Source organism: Passer montanus, unplaced genomic scaffold (assembly GCF_014805655.1).
Source record: "Passer montanus isolate IOZ18808 unplaced genomic scaffold, ASM1480565v1 scaffold76, whole genome shotgun sequence".
NCBI lineage: Eukaryota > Metazoa > Chordata > Aves > Passeriformes > Passeridae > Passer > Passer montanus.
The window spans coordinates 1,164,961-1,192,000 of NW_024372813.1; the positions used below are offsets into that span (position 1 = coordinate 1,164,961).

Consider the following 27,040-nt stretch of genomic DNA (forward strand, 5'->3'; position numbering starts at 1 on the left):
ACTGATCAATCCAATGCAATAATTACATTTTGAAGGTTTCTGGTTTTCTATTAGAAAATAAATCAGTTAATGAATGTGTTTATAAACTCAAAACTTGCTCCATCACTCAGTATCAAGTTCCATATCAATGCCATCATCAGTGTAAGGTTTGTGCAAGTCAAGTTGAAGATGAGCTTTTAACCATTTCCTGCCTTATTTTTGTGTTGTCTCATGGTTTTAGCAGGTGGTTTTTTGTCCTTTTGAAGATGTGCATCTCAGTACCTGCTGTGTGCAAATTTCTAATTCCATTTGGTTTGATGGCTGAAAAGGTTGTAAATAATCAAGTAAATTCATCTGTGCAAGGTTCCTCAGCCATGAACTCAGTTAACTATTCCTTATTTCAGTGTGATTTTGGCAAAGCTGCATGATTCAGCTTGGTTATTAATCTCCTTAACAATTAATTTAATAACACACAGCATTTTCCTTAGGTTGATTAAAAAATGTCTTGATAGGAACACATTTTATTGTAACACATTTTATTGTTGTAACATCAAGTAATTACACAGCATTTAGAGATAAGAATTCACTTTAAGATCCTGTCACAAGAGGGCAGGGTAAAAATGCCACTTTTTGTGCTTTTACATTATTTTAGAGTGCAGGGGCAGAGCAGAGTCCTCAGAACAGGGGAACAAAGAGGTTTAAAAATGCACCTTTTAGAACTGCCCCTCTGGAGGGAAATGTGAACAGGAATTAGGGGAAATGTGCTCCATCTTTTCTCCAACCATCTGAGCACAAATGTGTGGAAATAAGTGGGGATAATTGGTTTTCTTCTGAGAAACCTGCCTGGATCCAGGGCTTCCACAGGGGAAGGGTCTTCAGGAATCCTTGAGCCAGGATTTATGTGGGATGAGGAGGAATGATGGAATAATTCAGAGCTGAGTGTTAGGGTTCTTCTGACTCCTTTTTTATTTCCTGGATGGAAGAAAAAACCAAATATTTAATTCTTGTGTTTTAAATGGGATGGGAGAATTCATTCTGTATTGTTTTAAAAGTCAGCAAGTGAAGAAACAAATCCTGCTTGGTTTTAAACTAGATCCTTGAGAATTTTGGCTTTGAAACATCCAGCTTTGAGTCCAAAACCAGTTTTCTTGGAAAGTGCTGTTAAGGGGTGGGAGAGAAGGTATTGAATGCTTTTATTTTCTACAAAAATGACATATTTGTTGTTTCCTGGAAGATTATCCAAGTTTCATGTCCAGTTTTAATTGGAGCAGCAGTTTTCTGCCCTCTGTGGTCTAACAAGACCTCAGGGTGTGGAGATTCTCAGGGAAGAAATGCTTGTGGTGCTCCAGCCCCAGCTCCAGGGCTCTGCCCTCAGAAAGAGCTTCTGCAGATGCTTGGGGTTAGCAGAGTATTTGTAACACCAATGTGGTTCCCATGAATTATTTACTCTTCACTTCCATTGTTTGCTTTCATTCATCCCCTCTCCCTGCCCAGCTGCAAAGGGCTGCTTTGGAATTTCAGTCCAGAAAAGGTGTCATGAGGCTGAACGATCACTTGGTCACCTTTGCTGGATTTAATTATGGAAATAAGGAAAGTGGAAATTATAATTTCCAGAAGAGTTCAGTGCAGTCCATGAGCTGCACAAAGGCAGTGTTGGGCACTCTGTGTCCCTCAGAACTGGCCCTGGGCTCATTCCCCATCCCTCATTCAGGGAATTAGACTTGAAGGCACTTTTGTATTGATGTGAAATGAAAACTTGGCTCAGTTGAGGTCATGTAATGCAGACTGGAAGAGCAGATTCAAATCACAGTTCAGGTTCAGTGGATATGGATATCAGTGTTTTACTCTACCTCAGGACAGAGACATGTGGTTTGCTGTGGTTCCATACTCAGAGACAGCTTTGTGAATTTTGATCTCAGGGTTAGAAGAATTTGCTCTTCTTTTTTTTTTTTTGGGGGGGGGGGTTTGGGGTTTTTTTTTGGGGTTTTTTTTTGAATTTTGATCTCAGGATTAGAAGAATTTGCTCTTTTTTTCTTTTTTTTTTTAGCTTTAGTATTAAATACTCAGCTGGTTGAGAAAAACCTGTGAATTACAACATAACTTGCATTCCTTCATGGAAGATTTCCTTTCTAACACACTGTAGCATCTAATTTCCATCAGGATTTTAAAAAGACAAATGTCTCTTTTAAATTTTAAGCCCCTTTTTCAGTTTCTCTTCATATTTTCATTCATCACCAGGAATTAATCCTACATCTTACAAACCAATTGATAATCATTATTCTATCAACAAGCTAAACAAATATGAAGAAATAATTATTCTGATGGTTTTTTATGTGTAAGGTGGATTTAGTATTTTTTTATTGTAAGGTTGAACTAAATGTTTTCAAGCTCCCATCATTAAAGTCAACACAAAACAAAGTTTAGGCAAAGAAAAGCAGAGCCCAGTTGGATGGACATTTGGAGGGCTGTGCAGGCTGAGGGAGGCTGGGTTAAATTCCAGGATTGTTTGCAGCCCTGCTGTTCCTGGGGCAGATCCTGCAGCTCCAGGAGCCTCCTCGGGGCTTTGTGTCCCCCCACCCCTGGGTGACAGCACCCAGAGCCCCCTGCTCTGCTCCCTGTGCCCAGCAGGGGTGCAGAGCCCACCCAGGATGCTCTGGGAGCAGCTGCTGGTGGGGACAGTGATTCACACACAGGAGAAGGGTGGCACAAAGAGCAGCTCACTGATAATTGGTTAACGTAATTAACTTTTCAAGCACTCAGAAGCAAACAGCTTTGTGGAGCTGCTGTGACAGAACCCCTGGTCAGGGCTTCCACAGCAGTTCCCAGAGTGGCTGCAGAAATCTGTTTGTTTGTGGGTATTTGTTCAGTCATTGTTCAGCTGAGATTATAAAATGCCAGGGTGGGATGGGCTGGAATTCTGCTTGTGCAAACCCTGGCACAGTGAGGGCAGGGCTGGAGGGGCTCAGAGACTCCTGGACTGTAATTCCTCTCAGGAGTGGCTCAGTGATGCTTTCATATTAGGAATTTTAGCCTGAACACACTGAAGTGTGGGAGCTTCTTTAATTCCCAAAGCTCATCAGCCACACAGGGCATGTAAAACCCCCCTTTCTGTAGTGACTTGGGAAAGGAGCTCCTGAGGTGCAGCAGGAGCAGTTCTTCATATCCTGTAGGGATCTTTTTCTTCATCCTCTGCAGCATCCCCCTGCCCATCAGACAAAAAGGTTTGACTGAAAACATTGGAGATGTTGGACCCAAAGTAGTGCTCAGTGTTTGAAAGCTGCAGAGATGCTGTTCCTGTATCATAAATGCAGATGTACTGATGGGTCCTGTCTGTTGTCCAGGCTGAGCAGAGGAAAACTGAGAACATTCCATTCTTTTTAGGTGCATTTATTGTTGTGGAATCTGAGTGCATTCCTGTGGTTTATTAAGTGGCTGCACTGTCCTCTCTGCAACAGATTGTTAATCCATTGCTCTCCCTGTGAGGAAAATTGTACTTTTCAATGATTTCCAGTTTTATTGTGCTGTGGAGTGCTGGTGGCTGTTGTGTGTGGGATGGGGAGGGAGCAGGAGCTGCTGAGTGACTCCTCCTTCCTCCCCTCCCTTGAACAGGACACGATCCTGGCAGAGCTGCTCCAGATCAACAAGGAGTACATAGTTGGGTACCACGAACATGATTCACTCCTGGACCACAAGGAGGAAGAGGAGCTCACTGAAGAAGAGAGGAAGGCAGCCTGGGCAGAATATGAAGCAGAAAAGAAGGTAAAGCTGTTTAATCTGGTTTATGGATATGAAAATAACTTTTCCAGGTTTAGAGTCCCAATTACCTTTTCAGTTTGTCTTTGGATAATTAAATTTTGTTACAGATTGAGACATAAATATGTAAAGCATATCTTGACATAGGAGAAATGGAGATACTGTTGTCTTTTTTGCTCTCCAGTGCTGGTTCTTTCTGTGTGTTTGCTTTGTTACTTTAATTACAAGTCACTTTTACACCTGCATTTTTTTCTAGTTTATGATGAAACTCACCTGATGTCCTGTGTAATCCCTCTTTTCCCATTTGAGGGTGTCCCTGTCAGGGGCTCTGTGTGACTGTGTCACCTTCCTTAGCTAATACACACATTAACATATTGACCAGTACTGGATAATACAGCAGAAATCAGTGAAATTACAGTAAGGTGGAACCCTGTTCCCATTTTGCTGCTTTGTTATTGTATCAGATACAGCTGATGGTGATTTATCCCCCCTGACTGGGTGTGTGAGGTGCACCAAAGCTCTTTGTGTTGCTAAAACAAAAGCTGTGCCTTTTCCCTTGGCAGGGTCATAAGGAAAGTTAGTGAGATGCCACCAAGGTTGAAATTCTCAGTCAGAACTTTTTGTGTTACCCCAAATTACCTTTAGAATTTCAGTGGGCCAGACGTCCTCAAAAAAGGTACTGTAAAAGTACAAAAAGTGGGTGTATAAATTGCCACTGACCACCTTGAGTGAACTGATAAAAAGGTTTGGGGAGGAAAAAGAAATAGGGAAATAAAGAGTAAAATCTGAATTTGCCCTGTGAGAAGTCCAAATGGGCAATGAGCTTTACATTCCTGAATAAATTGTTCATTTTACTTCTTCAGAATTTCACTTCAGGCTGGTCAAACTCAACATTAAGTAGTGGGTTTTCAGTATTAAAAAAATTATCTTAACCAACTTAAGCTGTACTAATAAGCCATGGTCATGTATATATCAAATATTGACAAGCTAAACTCAGAGATTATTCAAGCTGGAGCTTGGGTTCCTCTGTGACTGAAATGGGTTCTGAGCTGAGGTTTGGAACCTCCATGGTCCATGTTGAGGGCCTGTGGCTGTCTCTGGGGCTGCTTTGGTGTGTGGTTTTTGCAGAGTTACCAGAGTGAGTGACCAGTGCACTTGGTGTTTTTCAGGGCATGACCATGCGCTTCAACATGCCCACAGGGACCAACACAATGCCCACAAATTTCAACTCTCAGACATATATTCCTTACAATTTGGGTGCTCTGTCAGCAATGAGCAACCAACAGCTGGAGGTAAGGAGCACAGCATGCCTGTGTTGCTGCAGGGGCTTTCTCTCACAAACTGTGGATAATGTCAGTCTGAAATATGTTTATATTTTTAATAGTTTGGAGGTTTGGAGTTTCTTTTTGCATGTAGCTTTACTGAAGTTTAACTTGCCTGTATATAAACCTCTACTTGGGCAGATTGTCAGGATTCTGGAGCATCACCTGCAAAGAATGCAGACTTTAGTTACCACTTTTAAAACTGTAACATCCTGAAGTCTGTATGGTAGAAAATTTGCCTTGGTTTTTACCATTCTCATGCTGGTCTGAAAACCTGTGGGTACAAAAATAGGTTTTTACAAATGCTGTCTACAAATTGCAAGGTTTATACATGTTGTTCAGCTGCTCTGTGCTGGAGTTCAGATGGGTGGCAGCTCAGACTCATTGACTTGTGCAATTTGAGAGCAGAGAGGTAATTGAAGTCTAGGTATGGACAAGAGAGAGATTAAGCAGGCTGGGGAAGAAATGTTTACTGTGCTTTATAACTGATGTTCTGGTGTTTTCTCAGGACCTCATTAACCAAGGAAGAGAGAAGGTGGTGGAAGCAACCAACAGTGTGGCTGCAGCAAGAATCCAGCCCCTTGAAGACATCATTTCAGCCATAGTGAGTGCAATTCATAACCCTGGGCTTAGATCAAGAGTGGAGAACATTAAACATTATCAAACAAAGATATTCCTGATGCAAATGGTCATTCAGCTAATGAACTGCATTATTAATGAGCATCATTTCCACTTGGGAGTGACCTTTATCCCAGCAGTAACCCTTGCTGGGGTGTAGCTGGCACAGAGCCTTACAGGAGTGCCAGTTTAGATCCATAAGTATTTGCCATGCTCTGAAAATGCTGGTTTTTCTAGAAATCAGAACAGCAATTACAGGCAAGTAGTTATTGTATTTTGTGGACTGCTAATTGCCAGTTAGAAGAACTAATAACTCCTAGTTCTGGTTCTGGTGAAGCAGAAGTTGTGCACTCACTGGGATTTGGGGTGGTTTAACTCTTGGTGCAACTGCAAACATGACACAGGGCCTCAGTTACTGTCAGGGTTTTGTTCATACGACCAGTGCCAAGAAGGTTTTGGATTTTTTGCTTTCCAGTGGAAAGAAAACTTAACCCTGACGGAGAGCCAGGTGCAGGCCCTGGCCCTGAACAGACAGGCGAGCCAGGAGCTGGACGTGAAGCGCCGAGAAGCCATTTACAACGACGTCCTCGGGAAACAGCAGATGGTAAAATATCTCACGTTTGTTTATCTACTGTCAGTGTGTGAGTGAGGATCCTGTGTGCGTTCACTCCTGAGCTACAGGTGTATAGGCACATAAATATCCCTCACAGAGTGGTCAGCAGTGTGCTGGAGCTCCCTGCTTGGCCTCAGAGAGGGAGACACGGGAGAAGTTCATGAAAAAGCTGCTCTCCAGGATTTTGAGCTGAAGGGCTTTGCTGCGAGGTCATGAGGCATAAAGAGAAACCTGATTCCCAGAGCTCAGCCAGCCACTTAGGAAACACATCTTAGAAAGTGTTGGTAATGTTGTTTTAGCTTAGAATTACTTTGCAGAATCTGAAAGTCGCCCAGATGATGTCAGAGGGAAGAGTTTTTTCTCTTCAGGCAAACAAACACTGGCAGTCCACAGGCGGGACTTTCAAAGGGAAGATGAATGGTACCTGACAAATGATGATGTAACTTATACCTGGGAATAATTTCACAGTAGAGTACATGTTGCCATGGCAACTCACCTAAATGCTGCCTGCAACACAATAGCCAAGTCTTCAGGAGAACTGAGCCCTAAATGCTGTTACTAAATGCTTTCTGCAGTAATGGGCTGCTGAATGCCATCACATTAGGGATGGTGATAACAATGGGGCTTTTTCCCCCAGCCGTGCTGTCCCTAACAAATTGATTTCAGCTCTGAACCTGATCCTGGGAGCAGGGGGACGGGTGGTGCACTCAGCCAGCTCTGCTTTCCCTCCACAGCTAATCGGTTGTGTCCAGAGGATCCTGATGAACAGGCGGCTCCAGCACCAGTACAACCAGCAGCAGCAGCAGCAGATGTCCTACCAGCAAGCAGCCATGGGCCACCTCATGATGCCAAAGCCTCCAAATTTAATCATGAATCCTTCCAGCTACCCAGCCATAGATGTGAGAGGAATGTATCAGTCAGTGTCTGGTGGGATGCAGCCACCACCCCTACAACGAGCACCACCCCCAATGAGAGGCAAAAATCCAGGGCCTTCCCAAGGGAAATCAATGTGATTTTGCACTAAAAGCCTAAAGGATTGTTAAAATCAGAGAAAGAACTTTTATTTTTTTAGGAATCAATGGCCTAACAGAACTCAACTGTAAAAAAAAAATTAAAAAGAATAGTTTGGTTGCTCCCCTTAAATACCATGTTCCATATTAGTGTTTCAGCTTTGTTTAAATAGGTCACGATGTTTTCCCTGTTGTCAGTGATGTTGCCTAGAATCTTCTTACATATGTTGAGTACAGGAGATAACAAGTTGTTTTCAGTGAAAACAAGTCCTCCCGTTACAGTAGCATCTCCACAGGTTTCCTGTCTAAACTCCTACGCTTGCTTTTCGTGGCTGCAAAGCTTTGGGAAGCTTAGGAAGGACTGCAGGTCTGTAAGTTCAGTCTGACATATGTGAATTGAAAACAGCTGAGTTCTTGATTAGAGTTGATTCCTCAAATTATGGAATACTTTTCTGCTTACCCATTTCTTTCTGTTAGTGGGAACGTTGTAACAGAAATAGTCTAGTTTCCTTCATGGGTCATCTGTGCTGAATGGAACAGGAGCTGAAAATGCTCTCTGAAACAGAACTGAGTGCAATATTTGTAACTACTACTGCTCTGAACCTTCTGAGACACAGGGAACTGTGCATCCAGCCTTAAACGTGACTGGGCCTTCCCCAGTCTGCTGCCATTTCTTATTTTCAGTTCCATGTGATGGAATAACAGCTGCTGGTCTGGGAGTGGGAGATGTTTTCCTTCACACGCTGATCCCTCGCTGTGGAGTCCAGCACAAAGCACATTTCTGGTAACTCCTTCATGCTGGTGCTACTGTCTCCTCCCATTGCCGGCAATGGGGGACGGGCCAACACAATCCAATTCCTGTCTTTTGGGGTAAAATGGTGATGGTGGCCAGGGTCAGGTGGCCGTCAGAGACCCCCTTTAGCATGGCACAACCATTGCCCATTGGAAATCAATACAGAGAAAGTGCTGTAGCAGCTTCTGGAGCTGCCAGAAGCATGAAACAACTTTATTGGTAGAGATGGGGTTATGCACTCCTCCCCATCCCTTCAGTTGTGTGAAATCATGGGTTGGGACACAAAGAGCTTGATTTTGGTTTTGTTTCTGTTCTGGTTTGGGTTTTTTTGAATGTAGGCCAGAGATAAATTTCAGGTTTATTCTATACTATTATCACTCTCTTTGCCCACACTTGTGCTTGTCAGGTTCTTATTAAATGCAAATAGGGCTTTCCTTTGCATAGACTTTGGTTGATTCTTATCTCCCAAAAAACCCCCATTGATCATTTTGGGGGCACAAGTAAGTGGCAGGAACATGGAGGTGGTAGTGTGTGGACAGCACAGGGCTCCAGAGACAGATGGAGGCGGTTGGCTCCAGATTGTGCTGGACTCTTCTGATGCTGGCGTGAACTAAAATCGTTTTGGTTTCTGGGAAGTTTCTTGCAAGAGTTTGAGTTCTTGCCCTGAATGGAGAAGTTTTGCATCTGAGTGTGCAGATGTTCCGCGATGTTTCGGTGTGTGACTCACGCTTGGTTTGTGACGTGGACAGAGGTTGCTTGGGCTGCTGCAAGCCCAGCTGACGAGTTTCTGTCTTGGACTCTTTGATGACAAGATACCACAAAAGACCCTCAGTGTGTTCTAGTGCTCCGCCAGCTCTACAATTAACTCTGATCTGGGGGAGGGAGCAAAGAGAGACGTGTTGGCACTAGAAGAGACAAAAGTGAGATGTTGAGACAAACATTTGAAGGCAAATGTACTCTGGGTAACTGTCACCGATATTCCTACGTGTTGTGAATAAGAGAAGTACCTTCTACCAAACCTGGGAATGTTAAGTGGAGTTTTACAGTAACTCAAAGACTTAAATGTGGAAGTTTTAGGCAACATTGAAAGGCACATTTTATTTCATCCTGGACAAACCTATGGATAACAGAAGACTAATGCACAAGAAGGAATACAAGATAAGCATTGAAGTAAAACCTGGACCACTTTGCTTATGTTTCTCACTTGACATTTTAGCTGCATAACAATGTGCTTTGAGTATAACATCAGGCTTTAACCAGTACTTAAAGACAGAACATACATCGGTAAGATAATAAAAGGCTCATTTTTATATTTGTTTTAGATGTTTTAACTAGATAAAAATGGCTTAAGATGACAAATAAAAATGTTGCTTGTAATACAGTTTTGCCTGCTAAATTATCCACATTTTGTAACCTGTTTATTCCTTTGGATGTAAAGCGTTTTTGCTTAGTATTGTGATATTGTATATGTTTTGTCCCAGTTGTATAGTAATGTTTCAGTCCATCAACCAGCTTTGGCTGCTGAAATCATACAGCTGTGAAGACTTGCCTTTGTTTCTATTAGATGGCTTTTCAGTTCTGTATTAAATATCTTAAGTACTATAGAAAAGGTGTCCCCTCTTCCTATAAGGCTGTTTTGTAATATATATAAGGACTGGAAATGTGTTTTTAAAAAAGAAGAAGCATTCAAGTATGACGATATACTATGTGTTTTCACCATTCAAAGTGCTGTTTTAGTAGTTGAAACTTAAACTATTTAATATCTCATTTAATAAAGTGACCAAAATACATCAACGTGCCTTGTGCTACATTCACAGTCCAGTGTTGACTCCACAGGGATTCAGCCTGGGAATGTGTCTTTGGAGAACTGTGCTGTGAGTTGAAGCTCTTACTGTTTTCTACAATGACTTTAGTGGATATGGCCATTGATTTCATTTGGGGAAAATAGCTGTGGTCTGCGTTTTCAAATTACTTTATTAAAAGCAGCTTCTGCCAATATGTCTGTTAAAAATGAAATGAGTTGTCCAGCAGTGAGATGGTTAAAAGTGAGGTGAAGTTCTGTTTAGTCAAATCAGAATAAGGTGCTGCTGTATTTTAACCTGGTATTTGTACTTCTCCCTTCCTTAGTCATTAAATCCCCCCTGTTGGGCACAGCACCCCCTTTCCTATGCAAAGGAAAGTGTAATAATTGTGTTTAAAGGTGCCCTCTGCTTGTTCCCTGGCACTGCTGGGGCTGCTCAGGGGCACGGCCGGTGTTGGTGAAGCTGAGGGAGGTGGGAATGGTGCCCGAGGTGAAAACTGGAGTTGTGCTCCAAGGGGCCCTGTGGGCAGCGTGTTTTAAATATCCCTGTGACTCTTAACTTGGCTGAGCACTGATGGAAGGCAGTGGGCAGCTCAGGCTGGATGTGGCTGTCTGTGTTGGGCTGGGAAATGTCCTGGGACGAGTCCCATGTCCAGAATGTTGTGCTGAGGTGTCCCAACACTGACCAGCCCCGCTGCTGTGTCAGCTGTGCCCAGCCTGAGCAGCTTTTGCCTTTATCTTAAAAGCAGAACCACTCTGCACACAGTAAATAAAACTAAATTCATCAGTTCAAGAAAAAAATAGTTTTGAAGTTGGATAGATTTTCAGTGTTTATGGAAAGCCAAGTGTCCTAAATGTTCCCAGCTGGAGGAGTCTGGAAAAAAGCTGGTGTTTCAGCACCAGCACCAGTCATCACGTGGTGTCTGAACTCCCCAGACCTGCTCAGGTGTCAAATAACCCCTGTGCCCCCTCTGTGCTGTGGAACCCACCCTGGGGATGTGGCCTGGGACACAGCACCAGCAGAATTCCAAATGTGGCGCTGGCAAAGCTGTGCTGCTGTGAAGGGTCTGGACAAGCTCCTGCCCAGCTGTGTGTGCCTGGGATGAGCAGGGTGAGTTCATCCTGTGTGTGACCCTTTCAGGCAGCCACAGCTCCTGTTCCTGCTTTCCCCAGGGAGGAGATGGCTTGGGGGTCACTGCAGGAGAGTGGGAAGGGGCTGTGGCCCGAGTGGGGACACTGCCCTGGAGAAGGGCAGGGGCTCAGGGAAGACGGGGTCACCCCTTGGGTCTGTGCTCAGCCACTTCCAAGGTCTGATCTCAAAACCACCACCCTGGCCTTGTGTGCACAAAACCTGCTTGAGAATGAGTGAGACAGGAGCTGGTACCTGAGGCACCCCTCAAAGGCCGATGCAGCTGCTTTAGGAATTCAGTGTTGCTCATTTCCCGGCGTTCTCACCATGCCCACGAGCAGCAGCAGTGGAGGACACGAGCCCTGGCCATGTCTGGTGTGGTGGCCTGCCCTGCTTGGTGGCATCTCAGTGCCAGACACCTCCTGGCACAGCGAGGGAAGAGCCTGAGAATCCCTGGAATTTGCTTCCCAGGGCTCCTGCTCAGCCCCAGCGCAGGTGTGAGGTGACAGCCTTGGTGTTCTCCACAAGGAGAATTCAGCAGCTCTGGGGCAGTTTTGGAAAAAGCAATAACCAGTGCTGTCCAAGGGTGCAGATGTTTTTGTCTCCTCATCAATATGAACTTCAGCCCTTCTCCTCCAGGAATGCTCCATCCTTGGGTGCCCTTCCAGAAACATCTCAGCCAAAGTCTGGCAGCAGCAGCACATCCCTCTGGATGTCCAGCCAGGTGGGACAACACCAGGACACCTTCATTGCCTTACAGCAGTTTCTGGATTTCTTCTGAGTTTCTGGATTCCCTCTGCAGTTTTGGGCTCTCCATCACTCTCTCCACAGGTCAGTCTTTGGGGCTTCCTCTCCTTTTCCTCCTTGGAGAAAGGAGCCCCAAGCCCTACATTCCACTCAGAAGAAAGGAGCTCCAAGCCATGTATTCCACCCACAGGCAGCAGGGTCTACATGGGGATGTCTCTGAGGGCACATAGATGTTGGCACTTGAATGTCAGTGTCCAGAGGATCCATCCAATCCATCCCTGTGCCTTGGATCATGAGCCAAAGAAAGCCAAGGAGAAAGGCACTGCCGTGCTTGGCTGCACATTGGCCTCTCCCAGGCAGCTCCCCTGTTTGTGCACCCTCCACAGTGAGATTCCAGCATTTTCCCACCTCTTTGCTGGAGCCTCCTCCCTCCTGCTCTGCACAGCTGTCCCAGGATAATGTTTCACAGAACAGGCCCACCCCTCTTGGGTGGAAGGAGAAGGGTTGAAGAGATGCCTTTTGTTCTGTTTGCTGTGGTGTTTCCAGACCCACAGCCTTGTGTGTGGAACAGCTCTGGGATCAGGGGCACAGTGGGGTTTCTGGGGATCACAGCCACGCCCTGCACCAGCCTTTGCCTCCCCTTTGAGAGAAGTTTTCCAGTTGGCTGTTGTGACTTTGAATCCCATGGAATCTACATGAGCTGAGACCCCAAACAAAGTTTCCTTTTGCTGACTTTGGAAGATTCTGTTAGCTTGAAGCAACCCAAACATGTTTTCCTCTCAGAGTTTCCTAGCAAGGTCCATCTGCCAGCCCTGTAACACCTCCAGGCTGAAGGAGCAGTTGGCATCCTCAGCTGGGGTAACAGCTGGACCAGGGGGACGGGATGGGGTGGAGAGATGAGTGTGACCACACAACCCCTTTGAGAGAAGTTTTCCAGTTGGCTGTTGTGACTTTGAATCCCATGGAATCTACATGAGGACCCCAAACAAACAAAGTTTCCTTTTGCTGACTTTGGAAGATTCTGTTAGCTTGAAGCAACCCAAACATGTTTTCCTCTCAGAGTTTCCTAGCAAGGTCCATCTGCCAGCCCTGTAACACCTCCAGGCCGAAGGAGCAGTTGGCATCCTCAGCTGGGGTAACAGCTGGACCAGGGGGACGGGATGGGGTGGAGAGATGAGTGTGACCACACAAACCTACTGGGCATCACGGCCCCCTCCTGTGCCACTCAAAATGCACCCCATGTCTGTGGTGGTTCCCTCTGCTGCTGTTCAGTTCCCAGGTCACTCAGCTCACTCACATCTTCAGCTGCTTTGCTGAACCAGAACCAAACCATGTAAATTCCTGTGAAAGAACCATTTGGGTGGGATTTAGCAGTGCTGAATTCTCCATTTAATGAATGCCCAACACAGGACAGGACATCAGCCTTTACCAAGGGATTTCCAGTAAATTCTTTGTGGATTTTGCTATTTGCAAGTATGAGTTTTTTGAACCCAGATCCTGAAAGGGTGTTTTACAGCATCCCTGGTACCTGTGTGTCCCTTTGTGGCAGGAGGCTCTGCTGCAGCAGCTCTTTGAGTTGGGTATCAGAAGAACAAGTCCAGCGTTGCCTGCATGGGCCAAATCATCTCCCTTTGGAGTTGGTAAAAAATGTACTTGGCGTTGCTGAGAACAGGTTTTGACCTTCATTCTGAAAAGGAGTGGGATCTTAACCACCAGATTTATCTTCAAGCACAACGGAAAGCCGTGGCTGGAGGGAGCAGGGTCATCCCAGGAGGCAGAGTGAGGCTCCAGGGCTGAGGGATTTCCCTTCGGGCAGGTGCAGGTCAAAAGTGCACCTGAGGACGCGTCTCGTGAGCGATCGAGCTCCCGACACAGCAGCCGGGGATGAGATGTTTCAGCAGTGACTCAGAGGAAGAAGCTAAATAAACTCCTTTTATTTCAAACACGGGATTAAATTCCTTCATGTCTGGATCATTGAAGGTAAAGCTCCTGTAATCTCCTCACTGCCAACCCCAGCCTGTCGTCTGGTGGCTGCTGGACCCGCTGGGACAGCGAAGGGACGTGGCAGGGACATGGGAGGTGGCAGAGAGGGGAAGAGACAGCTGGGAGCAGAGCTGGCCTCTAGGGTTGCTGCTCCATTAGTGATGTGGCTCATGAAGAGTGTGGATCATCTCTAGGTCAGTGAAAATGTCCTGGGAATTCACAGGCTGAAGATGAAGGAGCTGAGGTGTTACCATGACTGTTTTGCAAGGAGGAGGTTGAGCAGCAACACCGTGGACAAAGCAGTTGTGATAAGGAAAACCCAGAGCCACCACAGCTGTAGTTGTTCAGGTTCTTGCACACTCCAGAGAACCCTGTTTGCTCTCAGTCTCTCCTCGTGCTGCAAAGTGCCTCTGCAAGCACACACTCCTGCTCCCACCGTGTGCTGAAATCCCTCTCTGCTGATCACAGGGGACAAAACATGAGCTGGCATCATTGCTGGAAGCTTTCCCTGCAGGTCTGTGACACCCCAAGCAGGCAGCAAGGGCAGACGTGGCACAAGTGTCACTTGAGGGCCTTTGCTGGCAAAGCCTCTCCCAGGAGTGTCCTGGGCCTGGTCTGACTGAGGAGGGCTGTGCTGCCTGGCACTGCTGGGCACCAGCTGGGAATATGGGGCTGGCTCAGGGCTGCCAAATGTCATCAGGTTTGCTGGACCCAGCTGGAGGCAGAGGAAAGTGACAGGACTGTGGGACCAGGCAGCGTCTGCAGAGGAAAATGCCACACAGCCATGAGCATCCAAGCACTGCCTGCAGCAGGGGGTGACCCTCATCCACGGTAATTGCCTGAAAGTGAGAGGGTTTAGAATTGCTCTTGTTGCTTTCGGTTTCTCCACGGATTTTTCATGGTGCTGCAGGTAAACTTCATGCAAGATGTGCTGGTTTTATTGCAGGACTGATGGGTCCATCCAAACCACAGCAGATGCTCCAAATGTTTGTTCTCTTGGTTTTGAGCAGGATGGTAAATCCACGGGGGTGCCTCACGCCCCAAGGACACCGAGCTGGTGCTTCCCAACCTGTGATTTGATGTCATCTTCCTGCAGGAGTTTGGGGCTTAGGTAATTGTTCTTTACTGCACAAAGCCCTTTCAGAGGTGGATTTATTGTTCATGTTGCTGGGGAAATATCGGGTTAGTTGTTGAAGAGTGCCAAAAAAAAAGGGCTAGCAAGAAATCTATAATATAAAGACAATTTTATTGCCGATAAGCTCTTAAAACTCATTTTTTTTCCTGTTTCAGTAGGACCTTATTCTTCCTGATGAAAATCCGGTCATAGCATCTTTCATTAAAAATAAAATTATTTTGAAATAAATAAATATATAAAATAAATATCATATACATTTTATAAATAGTTTTGTCCTTATGCACAGTATCCATGCTTACATCTGAATAATGTTCCTTGCCCCATTCCCACCCCAACAGCAGGAAGAACCCCACAAATCAGGACCAGTCCATGGAGCATCATCCATGTAGCAAACTCCCAGGCTGCTTAAGCAGGGCACCACTCAAAGGCTTTTCCTTAGCAGGGAACTATCCCAGCTCAGCAGCAACATCTGCAGCAGTTCTGTGGTCTTTGTTTTCTTTTCTTCTCTTCATTTTTAGGTTGTTTAGGGGCTTTCTTTTCCCCAGTGATCTGGTGTGCTCACCTGCTCATTCCTTTAAGCAACCATAACATTGAATATTCAGCCTCTCTTGTAGCAACCGGGTAACAAAAGTGAACGAAAATGGAAGATTAAATGTAGGGTTCCCTCCCTTCCCCTACCCCCGCCCCATAAATAACCCAGGTTCGATATATACTGGAAACAAGGAGGAACAGCAGTGTCTGAATTCAATGTAAGTGCTTCCCTAGGTCATCTACTCTTACAGGAATGATGGAATGACTATTAATAGAGTGCTCTGGGAAAAAAGCTTGGGAGGCCAAGTATGTACACTGACACCGCAGGAACCATCACCTGTAGTGGAAGAGGTCTCTGTACATGGCAGGGATTTTGGCAGGGTCCACAGGCCGGGGTAAGAAGTGGGTGAATTTCTGGTGTCTCTTAGTCCTGTACCCCTCGCGGGGGGAGCCGTCCTTGTTGAGGGCCACGTAGTACTGGCGCTCCGAGTCGGGGTGCTTGTACAGGGTGGAGGCGTACGTGTTGTACCAGTTCTCCTCGAACTGCTCGCGGAAAACGCACTCCCGGGTGAGCTTCTTCTGCCGTGGGCAGCGCAGCAGGGGAGCAAAGAGACACTCGTGTTAAAAAGGTACAAGAAAAAGCACTGGCACCATTCCTTACTTTGTTTTTCTAGCATTTTCCCAGCTGCCTTCTCCTGGCTCCCCTGAGGATGAGGATTGTGCTGCTGGGGATGACTGCCCTGGATGAGAGCTGGAAATGGGCACAGGTCAAGACTCAAGGATCTCTGGAGTTGAACGAGGAAGGAGACAAAAGCAGGAGAAGGTGGGCATGGGTTTTGCAAAGGTGCTCCATGAATAAATCAGACAGGCACACAACAAAGATCCAAACCTGTCCAAGTGTGAGTTTGAGCTCTCTGGGGTGGTCATGCCACAGGCAGGGACACGTCCCCCTGTAGCTGCCCCCCCAAGGTACCACACACCCCAAATCCCCTCTCTTGGGTGACAGAAGCAGCAGGCAGCACATCTGAAGGGTTCTAAACAGGAAAACAGGAGCAAACACTGCTTTGGAAGTTCAGGGCACACAGCTGGATGCACTGAGATGGGAATGAAAGCATTGCTCAGGATTTCACCTCCTGCTGTGGCAGTGAGCTGTGATGGGAGGCTGTAACAAGACCCAGAGGGACGTGGCATGCCAGACCCCAGGGGACATTTAGGGTGGCCATAGGTGATGTGATAAGAGTGTGTGGTTTGTGCATCCCACGCTGGCATGGGGGGACAGATGGCACTGGTGTCACCACAGCCACAGCCAGCCTTCCCATCCAGCCCTTACAGCTGGGGGCTCTTGGCTGTTTGATGATGGACTTTTCGTTCATGTCCAGTGTTCCTTCTCTCTCCCTCCCATCTCCATGTGTCAGCTACAGGGATGTGCCTGGCTGCAGGGGGGAGCAAGGCTGTCCCTCTGCCCCACAAGGACACAGGTGGCTTTGCCAGCCCTGCTGTGCTGTCACAGAGGGTCCAGCCTTCCCATCCCACAAGGGTACTGCCAGGGTGACTGGGAGCCCTTTCAGCTGAAGGGCAGCCTGCAAATGTAGAGTGCTCTAAGATTACAGCCACTGTCCCTCCACTGTAAACTATCTGGGCAGGGAATGTGTCCCCTCTGCAGCACACTGAGTGCTCAGTAAATGTTACTGCCTGCAGTAGATGTGTTTTGTAACACAATCCAGGAGCTCACCTGTGCTCAGAACCTGTTTTCAATGTTTTGCTGCTAATTAAATAAAGCCTGAGGTGACTTGTGAGCCCTCCAAAAGTCCTGGGCCACAGCCTTGGCCATCTGAGACCCAGAGAACTGCGGGCTTCTCTTCCCAGCTCTGTCAATAAATACAGGCTGGGTTTTTTCCCTCCTCTCAGATGCCATCTACTTGGAATATGTTGGAACCTGATGACTGGCTGAACTCTGGCTGTTGCTCTGCCCCCATTCCCCCGTGCTGCACTGGGCAGTTTGGAGTACAGTGCTTGTGGAAAATGTTTGGCGAGTCTGGGGTGATTCTGCAAGGTGTGATTTATTCCTTTCCAAGCCCCGGGATGTCCCCACTGAACCTGACACCACACAGGCAGCAGGCAAGGTGCTGCCCGTGACTTTTGCTGCCCTAAGTATTAGTGGCATTTCTGAAATCCTTGGGGAGCTTTACAGAAATGCTGGCACGAGGTCAACAGGGACAGGCGGAAGAGCTCTGTGTCCTGAGGGGACTCCACGTGTCGCTGTGGGGATGGCTGGCTCTGGCTGCATCAACACAGGCATCAGGCAAAATTGGCACAGAGGGAAATAATAAACTTGCTGAAAATTTAAAAATACCGCTGTACTGTGCTCTCCCAAAATACCATTGTAATGCTAATGCTGTTGTCAGGCGCTGTTTTATGGACCTTTAATTAAGAATACTGTAGTGGCTTTTGAGTTCCAAAAGCCATCATTGTACAACCCACGTGTCCCAGATTTTAAAACTCCAGGGTTATTTGGGGACCTGGCTCATGACACCGGCAGTTTGGAGCAGCCTTTTGAGTGTGTCCCTGCAGCGTCCTGCCTGGTGCACAAGATCCCAGAATGGTTTGGGTTGGAAACAACCTTAAAGATCACCTCATTACAGACCCCTGCCATGGCCAGGGACAGCTCCCATGACTGTCTTCAGGTCACTTCTGTTTCCAGATTCAGTGCTGTAAAATGTTACCCTATTTTTGTTTCTGTGTTGTAACATGAACACGGGATCTAGAATTTAATTAACCCATCATGAAACTCAATTCACAATCAGAGCTGCAGGGTTTGAAGACAAAGAGGGGGGAAAACATGGGCTCATGTTCTCCAGCAGGCATGAGTGAAAGCTGAAACTCCAGGAGCTGCTGAGCAGCCTTAGAGTTTGACAGGAGAGGTGCTGCTCTAGCCCTGCTTTCTGAAGTGTGCTTCAGGAGATTTCGTGGTCTATGGAATCCTGGTGATTTTTCTTTTTTCTATTTTGCACATTTATAATTTAACCACTGTCTCTGCATTTAGCTGCTGTGCTGGGCAGAAGCTGTTACAGAAATGAGGTGGGAAGAGAACAGTTATTGGTGCATTAATTTGATGATCAGAGGATCACAGAGAGGTTTGGGTTGGAAGGGACCTTAAAGCTCATCCCTGCCCTGGGCAGAGACACCTTCCACTATCCAACATTGCTCCAAGCCCCATCCAGCCTGGCCTTGGACACTTGCAGGGATGGGGCAGCCACAGCTTCTCTGGACAATCTCATATAAACATCAGCAGCTCTGTCTTAAATGGTGGAAGGGTCTGCAGCAGTCTCAGGTGGAAATGGCACAGGGAAAAATGAGCTGAACTCCTGGTTTATTGTTTGCCAAACAAAGGTTTTCTTACAGCTTCTGTGTATGCAGAGTACATGAGCTTTAACTTGTACACTGAAGCTTATCTGATGGTGAGAGGAAGTGCTGCCTTCTGCTGCCTTCAGCTTTGGTTTAAAACTGGTTTATTTGATTTCATTTTATTTTTACTGTGATCCACCCTTAATTGAGCTAAATAATTAGGAACTAAGTTAAATTAACCTGTAGGAAGCACCTCTGCCCAGCTGTTAAAACCTGACATTTTGACTGTAAGTCATAACACTTAACGAGTTTACACTTGGGGTTTTTAGTAAAAACATGGAAAATTTTAGCCTGAAAAGGGCACTTCTAGGAAATCATGAACAGCAGCTCTAAACTCCTAAAAGGAGTTACAGAGAATTTTACAATAACACTCAGGCTACAAGAACAGCAGATAGGTGCAGACCTGATCATGAGAGGTGACTAAAACTGATGTGTTACTCAGGCTGGGTAAACACATAAACAGTTCCTGGCTTTTTGCTAAATGTCCCCCTGCCTTTACCTGACCATTGCCACACCACTTCTGAAAGGCAAAACTCAGTGTGATGTCTGGGGGCTGGGCACCACTGTGGGCTCTCACAGCAGGAGTGAATCCTCTCTCAAACCCAATTTCCTCATATATTATGTTAAAACAGCAGTGGCATCAAGGGTAGGATGGAGATCACTGGCACCCCAAGGATGTGGAGGGCCTGTGACAGAGCAGCTTGTGACACAGCTGAGGCCACAAGCTGCAGTGCTGCCTGTGGGACAGGGTGGCATGAGCCCAGCCTGAACTTACCGACCCATAGAGCTCGCCTCTCTCATTCATGCCGAGGTAGAGTCCGGAGTCCACCCCACGGATGCTCACCAGCCCCACTGCCAGGCTAATAAACTCCAAAATCCCTAAAAAGAAAAAAAAGACTCTGCAAATCATACAGAGGGAAAAAAACCACCAGGCTCCAGCAACACAAACAAATCAGCCATTCCCAGTAACAATATAGTTCTTAACTCTATAGTCCCATCTGTGTGCAATCTTCTGATTTCCAGACTGGGCTTCTCCCCAGCATTGTGAATTTGAGTTGCCCAAGTGGGATTGTCTTTGCTAATGAGAAAAGCTTTGCAAGGTTTTGTTGGTTTGGGTTTGGATTTTTTCATAATTATCACCAAGAAGACAGATGTAGAAACTTGGGCCTGGCCACCAGCAATGTCAGAAGGCTGTTACCCTGCTAGGTTTTATTCTTCACCAAAATGAGTGTCATTTTGTCTTCTAGAGTAAGATAATTGTTCTACAGGTTTTAATGTCATGGGTTCAGTAAAAAGAAGTGAAAAGCACTAGAAGAGATGTCTGTGAGGACTATCTTCATCCTGGCACTCCAGTGGCATACTTGTCAACCCAAAATGTGTATACAAGCCATAGGGATAAAATCCAGCTTCAAAGCACACAGGTTAAAAACGCATCTTCCTCTGCAGCCGTCAGAACCATGGCACTGCCAGCCCTTCCTCCATCACCCCCTGCCACTGCTACTGCCAGAACCCCTCCTGCCCGCTATGTCCTGCTGCCTGTCCCAGCCTCCTGCCTCTTCCCAGTGCAGCAGCATCTGTCCCAGCCATCCCCAGCCCTGCAACAGCAACTGTTTTACCCATGGGCTGCAGCCTGCTATGATGGCAGCAGCCGCATTTCCTCTGGAAAGAAACAGCAGGGTCTGGCTGCTGCACCCCCACAGCTGCAGCTGTTTCAATGGGGGAAGGACTTGTAACAGGAGAACCTCTGGTGAAGCACTTAAAAACAAACAGCCCCAACACCAAAAGTGGTGGGGACCTTCAATCTTCCCAGGAAGACTTCCTGAAGGCAGTGGTGAGACTTTGTTATGATGGATTTCACACACTATGTATGCAGAAGTCACAGACAGTTTTGCCAGTGTCCAGTGCAGGATTAATTAGCTGGGAGGCAGAAGGAAGAGGGTTTTCCTCATCTCATTTGATGACTGAATGTCTCCATTGACTGGAGGGGAAAGTTCCTCTAACCTTTAGCATGGCTCCAGCTCTCCTAATATAGCTCCCAAAACATCCAGCCCTGGGCAATTGATGCTCTGATCAGGTTACCTCCCAGAGCTCCTCTTAAAAGTATTGCCTTGGTTTTAAGCCACCGCGTGACAAGCGGCCACCTGAGCCAGCTGACTTCAGTGGCAGCCACAGCTCTGGGTCACCCCACAGCCTGGGGCATGGATGTGACAACTCTCAGATGACACTGCATCACTGCCTATAAACAGGACAGCCCAGACGGCCATGGACACCCCTGACCCACTTTGTGCAGTGCAGACTCACCATCAGGTGCTGGCAGCTAAGCCGGCTGCAGGAATTCCTACCTACCCTGAGACCTTCTGTCCTCCCTTTCCCCTGCCTGCTCTAGGGCTTGTGCATCTAATCCAGCCCTCCCTGAAACCAGTGGGTGCTAGGGGACATGAAATATGGACTTGGGAGGAAAACAGGGAAGCAAACAACACAAAACATACTTCATGGACCAGAGCAGACATTTTACAGGCTGAAATATACCCAGCTACGCATCCTGGCCTGGGGACACATCCTGCCTGCAGAAACATCAGGAACAGGCAGCATAGGCAAGGAAGGCAGCCTTTCCAAGCCAGACAGGCACAGAACCTGGCTCTGCTCTCCTCAGTAGCTGTTCTTAGCTGAAAAGAATCCCAAACAGGGAAGAGAGAGGTGCAGATGAGGGGTGGTTTCCTCCCTTCACTACCTACCAGTTCTGACATGAGGGGGTTACTGAACTGCTGAGAGCTTTTTTCCCATCTGCAGACCATAGCATAGCCACTCTTTGAAAAGGAGGGAGTGAGAAAAGATGGATAACTGCAGGGAGTGTAAAAAGTAAAGCAGGAGTACACAGATACAGCCAGGAACAGGGGAGTGTTTCCCAGGCTGGAGACAAAGGAAAATTCAAGTGAAACATATCAAGTAACTGGAGAATGGTAGATGGACCTTCCTGTATGTAGGTATAGACACAGCCCTCAGCTCAGCACTTTTTTGTGAGAAGCAGGAAAATGTTGCTGGTTCCACTGAGAAACTGAGGGATGTCTAAGGCAGGGGAACCCAGATCTTTTCCTGAGTATGCCCACACGCATGCTCTGTATGAGGCACATCAATCCAGGTCTCCAAAGACCTGGGAAGGACCAAGCCAGGAGCAGCAGCAGCATCTTCCCTCTCTGAGCAGGAATGAGACATCCCTCACCTGGTGCAGGCTGGGTAGATATGGGATTTGCAAATGAAGTTTCTTCCAATACGTGCCCATGACAATCTCTTCTGACAACATCCCTTGCAGTATTCCTCTTTTCTGATCTCTGAGTGGCACTTGGAGACATGCATGGAAGATGACTACGTTGAAAGAGCATTAAGAACGTAACTTGAACCCACAAAAGTCAGGAGACAGAGTGAAGGCTGAAAATATGTGGGCGGATATCCATCCTGTCCTTAACTCACTCCAATTGTAGACAAAATTGCAGCTTCGTACATCTGATCTCCAGCAGCACAGGGAGTGGCCACTGGGGCCAGCTCAAGAATTCTCTTTCCAATTGTAGCGGTGTGTTTATGTGGTAGAACATGCTTTTGGTTTTTTTTTTTCTTTTGCTTTCTTTTTTTTTTCCCAGGACTTGCCTCTTTTTGTCCTTACTTTGATTATTCATTCTCTTTGTTCCTTGAGTCTTTCCAGATAAGACTTGGAGAGATTTGATTAAGACGCTGACTGGATTCATTTACCACTAAAGCACTGAATAATCTCCTGAGCTTTGCCATGACCAGACCCACACACTCTCGCCTTACTCTAAACCATCCCTCAAAGAACAATTCAGCTCCCTGCACCTGTCTCTTCTTACATGACTGTATTCAGGAGCTGGGGAACAGAAACATCAGACATTGTATTAATGGCTACAAACATAAAGCTTTGGCTAAAAACCTCAACAACTGTTCAGCAACAGGTGCACTATGGTCTGAATGTCAAAATTACAGCCAAACTTTCTCTGGAGGTCTCAGAAGCTTCTCTAGGAATCTGTGTAACATATCCATGAGCAGGTTTGTACCCCAGAAGAGCTTTGTTTTCTGCCTTTATTCATCTGCAGGGCAACCTCAAGGCCTCTTTCTCTCCTCCACTGCAGTGAGCAGCACCGTTGGGTTCACTTCTTTAATGCTGCTGTAAAAGAGATGTGAGGCAGAAAAGGAGCAGTTCCTCCTGGCAGGGATTTTCCTGGCAAATTTCTCTCAGTTTCATTCTGAGAAGGATCCTCATAGGAGTGCTAATGTCAGTCCAGACCCCCTCCAGATTTTGATCATCCTTTATTTCTTAGTAGAGGAAGGTTCTGAATAGATGCAGTGAGAGAGATACATTTTGGAAAACACTTTATCCTTTGGGGGTGACCTTGCCAGAGCACTTCTGTAGTGGGCACTTCTGTAGTGTGACAATGAGCTTTCTTCCAAGAAATTTAGAGGGCTTTTCCACATTTTGCATTAAAGCTCCTCTAGGAAAAATAAGCTGCACTCCATTGTTCTTGCAAGAATCTGTGTTTTTAGAAGTATAAAATATCACATTCCAGAAGACAGGTGTGATTTAGGAAAGCTCCAGACCTTGACAGTTAAGAGGCAGTAGTTCCAGTGATTGCTCAGGCAGCCTGGGTGGATGATACCAGTACCTACCCTGTGTCCTCCAGTCACACCCCCAAATGCTGTGGTACAAAAGCATCTCTTCCTTTAACCCTCACTGCTGGGACCTTGGGACTCTGTTCTACATCAGCAGGGCTTTGGCTATTTTCCTCTCTGGAAGATGTTGGATATCTTGCACATCTGGTAGCTTTTGGGATGGCTGCACATGGGAGGGTGCAGACACTGCCTGTCTATTCCTGAATCCCTTCCAAATGAAGAGACAGGGATGCCAAGTCCGTTCTTCCCAACATCCCACCTGCAGCTGGACACGTGCCTGGGCTGTGGCATCACAGCCATCCATGGAGCACCTTAATTATCTGCTCATGGTACCAGCAAGCACCTTCCAGCCACGTGGACTTGATCCTGGATTTCTAAGTATTTCTCCAGGTGCTTCAAGATTTATGGCAGCTTTAAAGTGCTTCCCTGAACCCCTCATCTACCTCTGCATCCCTCACCACAGCTTTGGAGTCCCCAGAATCACTCAGGCTGTCTATTCCTAAGTTACTTCTTTCTGACTGTTGCATGCAAAATTTAGGAATGCATCGATACATGACATCCTAATATGAACCATACCAGTAACATTGGAATTTAAATATTCATGGCTACTGAACGCAGATGGTGAATACTGTGTGCCAATACATTATTGCTTTGAGTCTCTGCTGAAGCAAGGCTCAGTCCAACTTGATCTGAACGCAAGGATTCCAGTCTAATCCTTTGGGGCTTTGTCTTGCAATTACAACAAATAACTATTTATTTTACACCACCTCTGGGAAAACCCTGAAGCAGAAAACTATAATATCTGAAGTCTGGTCTAGTTTACGGAGCTGGATGCAGACTGCTAAAACACTTAGGGAATGCCAACGCTTCGATTTATTGAAATCACTGTGTGACTTAAACTTCAGCGTGCAAAATCCATGAGAAGTTTTAGCATGTCTAACATGTTTTTTCCAAGTTGGAAAATATACTTGTTTTACTTTATAAAAAATGGACCTGAAACAAATGTAGCTATTTGAAACTGGCTGTTTAGATCTACAAAGGTAAGGAAAAAGAACTGATAGACTAGAAACACTACGTGGCAGCTTGAACTAAAACCAACCAGATGCAATGGGTTTGCTTTCAACTCTTTGAACATGGAAACCCATTGCGTATTACAGCATGAAAGGTTAAAGGATGGGTGTTTTCAGGAGGTAATTAAAGAAAGCTTGCCCCACGAGCACATTAGTACCTGACTCTGACCCGCGGGTTATGACTTTCTTGTTGATTTAGGCAGGGACATGCCATGCACACACCTGGTGTTTATGGAAAGATAAGCTTCCCCAATTGTTCCAAAAACCTGCCTTACACCTCCAACAATAGCAGCGGCAGCACTTCCCGGAGTATCAGAACTGACTGGTTGCAAACAAGTAAAGGCAAAAAAAGAATTCCTTTCACAGAGGAGTTAAATCACTTGAAAACTATAAAAAGTCTTGCGAGCATATCTTGCAACCTGTTGACAACATAGCTGAGATCACTGGCAGGGGACTTGTTGATAGCTTATACAGACACCTGCACTAGATGCTGGAGTAGCGGGAATTCCTCTCACTGTGCTCAAACTGACTGTTCTCTTTCGCCTGTGGCTTGGGATGCATTTTTTGAAGATTACATATAGTCTCATTAGAGATCACTGCTCTTGTATGCCACTGATACAGGCACTGCATTCTTCAGTTGTATCCCGGGCAGCAAGGTAAATCCACGGTGCTCTGCCTATTGTTCCATCTTCTTTCTTTCCGAGGTCCCCTAAGTGTTTTTCCCTCTTCAGCTTCCCCCTTTCCTTTCCAGCAACCTTCCCAAACCCAGCTCCCGACGCCCCTCCAGCCAACAGATCCCTGCCTGCTTTGGGGAGACGCTCTTCTAATCAAAGTCATGCATGTAAAAGAAAGCAGCTCACAAACATCTGCAGACGCCAGAAAGAAGGAGGAGTTTAAAAAAAAAGGAAAAAAAAAGCGAGGAATTTCTTTTTCCAATCTAGGAATTTCCAAGAAATTCCAACGAGGAACGTCTCTGTTCTGCCTCCCTCACCACTAACTTCAGAGACAGCGCTAAAGCTGGTCACCGTCCTCTTTTTTTTTCTTTATTATTTTTTTTTCTTTTTTTTTTTTTAGTTTGTCTTGCAAAGTTTTCTTTATTATTTTTTTCTTTTTTTTTTTTTTAGTTTGTCTTGCAAAGGCACGTTTTAGTGCACCTGCAGAAAGGCTGAGCGCCGGGAGAGTAGGAAATTGGAAATAAAAACTCCCGCATTGCTAGGGAGTGAGCGCATTTGTTTAGGAGGCCAATTATATCCGTCCCGGGATGATTTATATTAGCGGGGTAATTAGTTGTGCGCGCGGGGCACCTGCTCGGGCACCCCCCGGCCCCTTACCGAAGCGGCTGTGGTCCTGCCGGGTGCCCTGCACCGTGCCGTTGGGGAAGATCTCCAGGTGGAAGCCGGTGCGGCAGTAGAGCTGCCGCCGCCGCAGGATGCCCTTGAGGTGAGCGAAGTCGGTGGGGGAGCCCCGCTGCAGCCGCCCCTCGATCTGCCCCAGGCGCTCGTTGAGGAAGCCGGGAGAGTCGGCGAGGGGCAGCCCGGCGCCCAGCGCGGGGGGAAAGCCGTGCAGGTCGGGGTCCAGCGCGCCCAGGAAGCCACCCACCTCGGCCATGGGCGCGGAGCGGAGCGGCCCCGGGGGCGCGGGCAGAGCGGCCGCTCAGAGCGCGGGCTGCGGCCGCCCGGCCCCGCGCTGCCGGCCCCGGCCCGGCCCCGCGCCGCCCGCGCCTCCCATCGCTGGATCCAGTGTCCCGCCGTCGGATGCGAACTGCACTTTATATACGTACACACTCCCCTTACATTGACATATTGGATATTTAAATGCAAGCCACACCTCACTGGCATCCCCTTTGGCTATTGCTTCCCTCCCCCCCTTCTCTGATGCATTTGGCTTTTTTTTTCCTTTAAAAAAAAAAAAGGGAGAAAAAAAAAGAAGGAGGAAAAAAAAAAGCCCCGCTTCACTCCCTCTTTTATTATGAAAAAAATGGCAGGAAAAAGCTACACATCGCAGTGAGGCGTAACAGCTCTTGGCAGGTCCCCGCGAGCCGACGATGAAATCATGGAGCCCCGCACGCACCCGCTCCCGCACCGCCGGCAGCCCCGGCCCCGCAGCCCCGACCCCAGACCCCGCACGGGCCGGGTCGGTCAGAGCCCCCGGGCGGGTCGGTGGCCCCGGGGCTGTCGGAAGCCCCAGGTCCGTCGGTGCCGCCACCGCCTCAGCCCCGAGCGTGCCCCCCACCCACCACCCCCCGGAACGGACACGGTGGGAAAAAAACAACGCGTAAGGAGAGGGTCGAGACGCGTTTTTCAGCCGAACGTGTTAAAAACAGAACGCGATGTTTCTGAAAGGCGATCCCACGGGCTGTACGGCCGGGTTACAGCCGCCGGGAGGGGAGGGAGCCCGCGGCGGGGCCGGGCAGTGCCGCTCGCTCTCCCTCCCCACCTTCCCCATGTTGGAAACAGGTGTTTCCGCGCTCTCCC

The 27,040-nt window shown here is 47.1% G+C and overlaps 2 protein-coding genes and 1 long non-coding RNA gene across 12 annotated transcripts in view; 2 read left to right on the forward strand and 1 right to left on the reverse strand.

Annotated features, from left to right (window-relative positions):
* ATRX (ATRX chromatin remodeler) overlaps window positions 1-9,878 on the forward strand; it is a 66,563-nt gene extending 56,685 nt beyond the window's left edge. For 6 of the 8 annotated variants that reach the window (XM_039731142.1, XM_039731143.1, XM_039731147.1 and 3 more), the window contains 5 exons: window positions 3,589-3,738; window positions 4,902-5,024; window positions 5,563-5,658; window positions 6,148-6,276; window positions 7,020-7,396. In XM_039731142.1, coding sequence (XP_039587076.1) covers window positions 3,589-3,738; window positions 4,902-5,024; window positions 5,563-5,658; window positions 6,148-6,276; window positions 7,020-7,298 — 777 coding nt within the window. In that variant the 3' untranslated portion in view covers window positions 7,299-7,396. Of the gene's footprint in view, window positions 1-3,588; window positions 3,739-4,901; window positions 5,025-5,562; window positions 5,659-6,147; window positions 6,277-7,019 lie in introns of those variants that run through there. The other 2 variants (XM_039731141.1, XR_005630083.1) reach the window with 2 other exon arrangements.
* Window positions 930-26,433, reverse strand: FGF16 (fibroblast growth factor 16). 3 transcript variants are annotated; one of them, XM_039731149.1, is made up of 4 exons: window positions 25,898-26,432; window positions 19,595-19,698; window positions 15,752-15,993; window positions 930-951 (listed from the first exon to the last, which is right to left on the reverse strand). In XM_039731149.1, the coding sequence occupies exons 1-4, from the start codon at window positions 26,172-26,174 to the stop codon at window positions 945-947; spliced, it is 630 nt and encodes a 209-aa protein (XP_039587083.1). In that variant the 5' UTR covers window positions 26,175-26,432; the 3' UTR covers window positions 930-944. The 3 variants fall into 3 exon arrangements, with proteins under 3 accessions (XP_039587083.1, XP_039587084.1, XP_039587082.1); XM_039731150.1 differs by lacking the exon at window positions 930-951 and adding an exon at window positions 5,201-5,219; XM_039731148.1 differs by lacking the exon at window positions 930-951 and adding an exon at window positions 14,816-14,915 and having other exon boundaries at window positions 25,898-26,433.
* On the forward strand, window positions 12,782-19,584 carry LOC120512626. Its single transcript, XR_005630084.1, has 3 exons — window positions 12,782-14,579; window positions 14,759-14,859; window positions 16,089-19,584. It is a non-coding gene; the product is annotated as an uncharacterized LOC120512626 (long non-coding RNA).
* Window positions 26,434-27,040: the final 607 nt, after the last annotated feature.

What these genes read in the sequence shown, in the direction of transcription:
- FGF16 (XM_039731148.1), bottom strand. Translation starts at nt 26,174, where the DNA reads ATGGCCGAGGTGGGTGGCTTCCTGGGCGCGCTGGACCCCGACCTGCAC. An exon ending in GCAGGACCACAGCCGCTTCG is followed by an intron (nt 19,699 to 25,897) that starts GTAAGGGGCCGG and finishes TTTTCTTTTTAG; the next exon opens with GGATTTTGGAGTTTATTAGC. An exon ending in GAGGCGAGCTCTATGGGTCG is followed by an intron (nt 15,994 to 19,594) that starts GTAAGTTCAGGC and finishes TGCCCACGGCAG; the next exon opens with AAGAAGCTCACCCGGGAGTG.